The sequence below is a fragment of the Vigna umbellata genome, chromosome 11 (genome assembly GCF_029865625.1).
Source record: "Vigna umbellata cultivar VRB3 chromosome 11, Vumbellata_1.0, whole genome shotgun sequence".
NCBI lineage: Eukaryota > Viridiplantae > Streptophyta > Magnoliopsida > Fabales > Fabaceae > Vigna > Vigna umbellata.
The window spans coordinates 8281096-8289232 of NC_142175.1; the positions used below are offsets into that span (position 1 = coordinate 8281096).

The following is an 8137-nucleotide window of genomic DNA, read 5'->3' on the forward strand; positions in this document are numbered from 1 at the left end:
ATTATCCGGTGAAGATTCAAAATCCAATTTGTGTTAAAAGAAATGACATTTAATTAACCTAGTTAGGAATAATGTGTTATTATTTATTAATAAAATATTGCAAAGATATGTGCCATCACTTGAGGAGGAAGTTGAGATTGGACCGCAAGTCTTTGCCTTAGAGATATTTTCCTATATGCTCGCAGCCAATGTCACTTTTGGTGTGCAACGTTCATGTTTGTTTCCAACGTTGCTTTTCTCTCTCCACAACCACCGATTTTGTGCTTTAATTTTAAGGTTTTGTGCCACTTTTTACGTGAAGTACTCCTCAAGTTAAGGAGGGTTAGTTCCATCATAGGCTCTATAAATAGAGCTTTTCTTTCATTCAGAAGATATGATCAGAATCATTCTTCTCTCTTTCTCTTTTCTCCTAGTTTCATTCTCTCTCTCTTCCTAAAAATATTCTGGGCTTATTTATTCTCTTTTTAAGAGATCCTTGCTAGTTCTGAGATCCTCAGAAATTCTGAGAAGTTCCTGTTGTATCTTGAGGGGCTTGCGCAATACACCGCGGATAAGTCCTTAAGGACAATGATCTACACGCCTCAGGAAGTATTTTGTTCGTGATCTTTATTCTTTATTGTCAGCTTTTACAACAATCTTAAGGACTTATGGCTGACAACAACAACAACTCAATCCCAGAGAATCAGAATATTATTTCCGGAACTCAGACGGTCTTCACGAAACCTTTCCCGGATGTATCAAAAATTGAAGTCTTCTCTGGTCAGAATTTCCGGCATTGGCAAGAACGCGTGTCAACCCTCTTAGACATGTATGGAGTCGCTTTTGCCCTTTCTTCTTCAAAACCCGACTCCACTCTCCCTTCAAATTCAAAAGAAGTTGAAGACTGGGTTCATGGAAACAAGGTATGTCGTCATACTTTACTTAGTGCACTCTCTAACGATTTGTTCGATGTATATTGTTCCTATAAGGAAGCGAAAGAAATTTGGGATTCGTTGATTCTCAAATACACTGCTGAAGATATAGTCAGGCACATATTCATCTTTGGGAATTACTATCGTTGGAAAATGGTTGAAGATAAGGACATAGAGTCGCAAATTAATGAGTACCATAAGCTACTCGAAGATATCAATGCGGAGAACGTTCTTCTTCCAGATGAGTTTGTTTCAGAGCTTCTGATAGAGAAACTGCTGCCTTCCTTGACTGATTACAAGCAACAACTAAAACATAGGCACAAACAAATGTCACTTTCAGAGCTGATCACTCACATAATTATTGAAGATACCAACAGGAAAGAATGTGCTGCTGTGAGGGCCAAAGCATTGTCTGCAAAAGCAAACATGGTAGAAGACAAACCTGCTCCAAAAAGGTACGAACACAAACCTAATCACAATAAGAAAAATAATTTTCGAAAATTTCGCCCCAACACATCTAACCCCACCTTTAAGAAGAAAGGAAATTGCTTCGTATATGGGAAGTCGGGCCATCATGCACCGCAGTGCAAGCGCAGAGTAAGAAATGACAATCCTCCTAAGGCTAATATAGTCGAAGGAGATGACATTATTGCTGCGGTCGTTTCGCAAGTAAATCTGATGACAAATGTGAGCAAGTGGGTGGTAGACTCTGGTGCTACCAGACATATCTGTGCAAACAGAAGTGCCTTTACCTCTTACGCTAGTGTAGGGGATGGAGAAGAACACGTCTACCTCGGTGATTCCAGGACCACTCCTGTTCTGGGAAAAGGGAAAGTTCTTCTCAAACTCACATCTGGAAAGACTCTGGCCTTGAGTGATGTGCTACATGTGCCATCAATCAGAGTTAATTTAATCTCTGTAGCACTACTGGGAAAAGTGGGGGTTAAAGTGTCATTCGAATCTGACAAGATTGTAATGACAAAAAATAATGTTTTTGTGGGGAAGGGATATTGTGATCAAGGTCTCTTTGTACTTAACATTTCTGGAAATATTAATGAATCATCTTCTTCTGCTTATATTATTGACTCATGATATATGGCATGCTAGATTAGGACATTTGAATTCTTCCTATGTTATGAAATTACAACGACTAGGATTAATTAATATGCATGATAAACATAGTAGTAAGTGTGATATATGTGTATAATCTAAAATAACAAAGAAAAGATGTTTCTCTGTAGAACGCCAAACTGAATTGTTAGGGTTAATTCATACTGATTTAGCTGATTTGAAACAAACAATGTCTAGAGGAGGTAAAAATTATTTTATGACCTTTATAGATGATTATTCTAGATACACCAAAGTTTACTTAATCAAACATAAAGATGAAGCCTTTGATGTGTTTCTTACCTATAAAGCAGAAGTAGAAAATCAATTAAATAAGAAAATTAAGAGGATTAGATCAGATAGAGGTGGCGAGTGTTAAAGAAGGTATCATCCATGAGGTAACTCCACCATATTCACCTGAGTCTAATGGAGTAGCTGAGAGAAAGAATAGAACTCTTAAGGAGATGATGAATGTTATTCTTATTAGTTATAGTGCACCTGATAACCTTTGGGGAGAAGCCTTGCTTACTGCGTGTTTTTTACAAAATAGAATACCTCATAAGAAAACTGGTAAAACTCCGTATGAGCTGTGGAAAGGTTATCAACCTAACCTTAAATATTTAAGAGTGTGGGGGTGCCTAGCTAAGGTGATGTTACCCGATCCTAAGAAAAGGAAAATAGGCTCTAAAACCTCTGATTGTATGTTCTTAGGCTATGCTGAACATAGTGATGCCTATAGGTTTCTAGTTCTTAAAAGTGATACACTTGAAAGAAATTCTATAATGGAGACGAAAAATGCTGAGTTTTTTGAACATGTTTTTCCTTTAAAGGTTAGTGAGACGTCTCAGCCTATAAAAAATAATAATAATAGTGATGCCTTGTGTGAGGAATTAAGAAGAAGTAAAAGACAAAGGAAGGAAACTTCATTTGGTAATGATTTTTATACCTATCTAGTTGATAATGATCCAAGTAACTTTGTAGAAGCCATTAGTGCTCCTGATGCAAAACAGTGGGATAAAGCCATTAAGACTGAAATTGAATCAATTCAGAAAAATAATACTTGGACCTTAGTAGATTTGCCTAAAGGAGCAAAACCCATTGGTTGTAAGTGGATCTTTAAGAAAAAGTATCATCCTGATGGATCTATAGAGAAGTATAAGGCAAGATTAGTAGCAAAAGGTTTTACTCAAAAACCCAACATAGATTACTTTGATACTTTTGCCCCTGTGACTAGGATTTCCTCTATTCAAGTGTTGTTAGCCTTAGCGGCAATCCATAAGCTAGTGATACACCAAATGGATGTTAAAACTACTTTTCTGAATGGTGATTTAGAGGAGGAAATTTATATGACTCAACCTGAAGGGTGTGTAGTACCTGGTCAAGAGAATAAAGTTTGTAAACTTTTAAAATCTTTGTATGGGTTGAAACAAGCACCAAAACAGTGGTATGAAAAACTAGATAATGTATTGCTATGTGATGGTTTTTCACCTAATGATGCTGATAAATGTGTGTACTCTAAATTTGAAAATGATGATTATGTCATTATATGTTTGTATGTGGATGACATGTTAATTTTTGGTACATGCAATGAGATTGTTACTAGAGCTAAATTATTTCTAGGATCGAACTTTGAAATGAAAGACATGGGTGAAGCCAATGTAATTTTAGGTGTTAAAATCATAAGGAAGAGAGATAGTATATTACTATCCCAAGAGCAATACATTGAGAAACTTCTTAAGAAGTTTGGGTATTATGATTTCAAACCCGTGAGTACCCCTTATAATGCTAACTCTAAATTAATGAAAAATAGAGGAGAATCATTATCTCAGCCTCAATATACCCAGATAATTGGGAGCTTACTACACTTGATGAGCTTTTCTAGACCTGATATTGCTTATGCAGTAGGTAGACTGAGTAGGTACACTCAATGTCCAAATCAAGAACATTGGGATGCACTTTCCAGGCTTATGAGATACTTGAGAGGTTCAATGGATTATGCCATTGAATATAGTATATTTCCCGCTGTACTAGAAGGGTATAGTGATACTAACTGGATCTCTGATTCCGATGAGACAAAATTCACTAGTGGTTATGTATTCACTCTTGGGGGTGGTGCGATTACATGGAGATCAGCCAGACAAACTATTATTGCAAGATCAACAATGGAATCTGAGTTTGTCGCTCTTGAGATGACTGATAGTGAGGCTGAGTGGTTGAAAAACTTCTTAGCAAACATTCCACTAGAAATGAAACCAACCCCATCGGTGTCAATACACTGTGATTGTCAATCGGCAATAGCTATAGCTAAAAACAAGAATTACAATGGAAAGAATAGACATATTCAATTGAGACATAATTTGGTGAAGTAGCTACTAAAGAGTGGAACTATTTCCATTGACTATGTGAAGTTAGAACGGAATCTAGCAGATCCTCTAACAAAATCCTTGGGAAGAAATATGGTCTTAGAAACATCGAGGGGAATGGGACTTAAGCCTCTAGCAAACAAACAAGTGATGGTAACCCAACCTTTGTGATTGGAGATCCCATGAATAAGGTTCATATGGGTAAAAACAAGTCATTTGTTAGTTCTGATAGCACTAATTTGATTTCAAATCAAATATGTCCATTCCTATGGTGTGTGTGTGTGTGAAAGTGCTAGAGACTGCATAATTGAGAGGTTAAACTTTGTAATTAAACAAAGTTTTTAATGATCTTCATATCCCTTACGGGTGGTGTATGACTTGCAGCATACACTTGATGAAATCACCTATATGAGTGTCAAGTGGGGCCGCTTGCATGAGATCTTGGCATGATCTCTAGAGCACTCATGAATATCGAGCACGCGCATGGCCTAGTAAGCGCATCACAGTGATAACAACAAGGATTATGGGGGTGTACTGTGATTGATAAACCTCTAACACACTCAAGTATCTTTGGTTCATATAGTTTGCTATACCAACTATACTGTGTGTTAAGTTTTTCTTTCTAGGACTGGTTCATATAGCTTGCTATACCAGCTCTGATGCATTACATCGTATAAAACCCAAGATTTTTCTTCTTTCTTTCTTTCAATCATTGTTTCTTATCTTTTGCAATATGTGGGGGATTGTTATTATTTATTAATAAAATGTTGCAAAGATATGTGCCATCACTTGAGGAGGAAGTTGAGATTGGACCGCAAGTCTTTGCCTTAGAGATATTTTCCTATATGCTCGCAGCCAACGTCACTTTTGGTATGCAACGTTCATGTTTGTTTCCAACGTTGTTTTTCTCTCTCCACAACCACCGATTTTGTGCTTTAATTTTAAGGTTTGGTGCCACTTTTTACGTGAAGTACTCCTCAAGCTAAGGAGGGTTAGTTCCATCATAGACTCTATAAATAGAGCTTTTCTTTCATTCAGAAGATATGATCAAAATCATTCTTCTCTCTTTCTCTTTTCTCCTAGTTTCATTCTCTCTCTTTTCCTAAAAATATTATGGGTTTATTTATTCTCTTTTTAAGAGATCCTTGCTAGTTCTGAGATCCTCAGAAATTCTGAGAAGTTCCTGTTGTATCCTGGAGGGCTTGCTGCGGATAAGTCCTTAAGGACAGTGATCTACACGCCTCAGGAAGTATTTTGTTCGTGATCTTTATTCTTTATTGTCAGCTTCTACAACATAATGTGCCTCGAGGAGAGAGAAAAAAGTGTGAAAATTTGGCGCTCTATATATCGATGGGACAAATTTTGTCCATCGATAATTGCCGATAGATTTACTAACGAATATTTCTGTCGATAAACAAAATACACATTATTGTTTACTGATGAATTTTTCTGTTGTAATGCATCTGTCAATAAAATTTATCAATAATTAAAATTTTAAAATCTCTCAATAAAATGTGTCAATAATTTTACTAACAATTTTATTTCTATTGGTAAAATTCTGTCTATAATTTCATAAATTTTTATTATATATATATATATATATATATATATATATATATATATATATATATATATATATATATATATATATATATATATATATATATATATATATATCCTTATATTTTAAACTATCCGACACATCCTTTATTGATTGCTCTTCTTCTCCGTATTTGGCTCCAAAAGACGGAGATACATGTAAAAGATATCTAACACTCAAATCGGTATTTTCGATTTAAGACGATTTTTTAGACAAATAACTTGTAAGATATTGCAAAGCTAACATTTTATCATGACTATAAGGTTTACCATAGTTAATCGGTCTTTTACTTGTCGTTGGAACGTTTGGCAGGCCGGTCTCATTACGATCGTGGACCGAATACTTCTCGGCAATACAATGATGGTATTGTCATCTAATACCCGACCCTGTAATTATTATAAACAAAAGGAAAACTCTTAATTTAAAGCCAATGTACTATTCCAAGATATACGAACGCATCAATGATTGCCTTTTTATACAAACATATACCCACAAGTTACAGTGAAGGAGGTAAAACAAAAATATTTTATATATTATTGGTGAGAAAATAAGGAAATCATAATTGAAAGTTGGAAATATAGCATATGAGTTTAACACACCCTAAGAGGAACATTTATTGATAACATTTTCTACATTTGGAAATAGATAACTAACTAAAAGAGAGGAAAAAACTATATCATTAAATGCTCTGTCTAGGAACTGGAAATCGAAGCTAGAGATTTGGTTACAACAATTATGTTCTAGTTATATTGTAGGTTGAATCTGGGACCATTGAAACTGTGCCAAGAGTTTCGTTACGGGGCATTGATTTGGGGCCACTGAACATTTTAGAAGATGATGCAGAGTACGCTGTGCGTGACAGAAGAGGAGTGTGTAGGGAGGTAAGATCAATGAGAGATGTGGGGGACAGAATTTAGGGTTAGAGATATAGAGTAAAGAGTGAAATATTTCTACCACTTTTTTTGGTGTTTATGTTGTTAAGAATTCATGTTAAGAATCTTTGTAATAAATTTGTTTAATCATATATTTAGTTATTTGTTTTTTTTAAATAAATTCCTTTTTAGTTTTTCAAATAAAAAAATTATTCTACATTCAATAAAATATGGTTTTAAAATGAAATGTTGTTTGTTTTTTTTTAAAAAAAAGAATGGTTTTATTTCTTTAGATTTTTTTTTTCATTTTAAACGATTAAAATTATTTTAAGAAATTAAAATGATATTGTTAAGTTTTGGTACTAAAACATATAAGTAAACCTGATGAATTTCACCTAACTGGATAAAAGCACCAAAACCATTAAAATTTGATCGTAAGTTATGTATTTTTTAAATTTTTTATGTATATAATTTACATAATAAATTGGTTTAATTATGTTTTCAGAACTAGAAATTCGAAATAAGATATTTTCAGTTTTTCAAATTGAAAAACAAAAATTCTTCAAATCTAATAAAACATAATTTTAATATTAAAAGATTAATGTTTAGGGACTGAAACTTTATTTCTTTTAATTTTGTGATATTAAAATACGTTTTAAACTTTAAGAAACCAGAATCATAATTACTATAATTTTAGGAACTAAAAAAAATTAATTAAACGTAATAAAATTGGATCTAAGTGTTGTATTTATGATAATCGCATATCATTTTCAATTTCAACAATTTCAATCTCGATTATTTGTTGAACATCTTGTCCAATAGTAGTATGTTCTTTTTAATAAATCAAGGCATGTTTCATGCACACCATCCATGTACCGATTTGTTTTTGCAACCATGAAAGCATATCCAGATTACATAACTATAAGATCGCAATATGACATTTATGTTTAGTTGCAATTCTTATTTTTATAGGAAAAGAAAATAAATGATTACAAATAAAAAATAATTTTAAATAAAAAATAATTTGTATTTTATGGATATTTTATCTATATTTTTATAAATTATTATTATAAAATGAGTTTAAATATAACTTGTCCTCACAAACCGAATTTTAAAGTAAGAATTGTCTCTTTATATAACACAAATTACATTTAATTTTTAATGGATGAAGGATGTTTAACATAATCTTTTAGAGAAAGACATTTATATATCTTTTTTATGAGATTAAATATTTACTAATAGTTATATAATTATTAATACGGCGTGACACGATAAATTCAATAA

General features: G+C 33.3%; 1 protein-coding gene across 1 annotated transcript; it reads left to right on the plus strand.

Annotated features, from left to right (window-relative positions):
• The first annotated feature begins 647 nt into the window (after positions 1-647).
• Positions 648-6898, plus strand: LOC148190918 (uncharacterized). The gene is made up of 2 exons (XM_088101213.1): positions 648-1745; positions 6737-6898. The coding sequence occupies exons 1-2, from the start codon at positions 648-650 to the stop codon at positions 6896-6898; spliced, it is 1260 nt and encodes a 419-aa protein (XP_087957339.1).
• The last annotated feature ends 1239 nt before the right edge of the window (positions 6899-8137 follow it).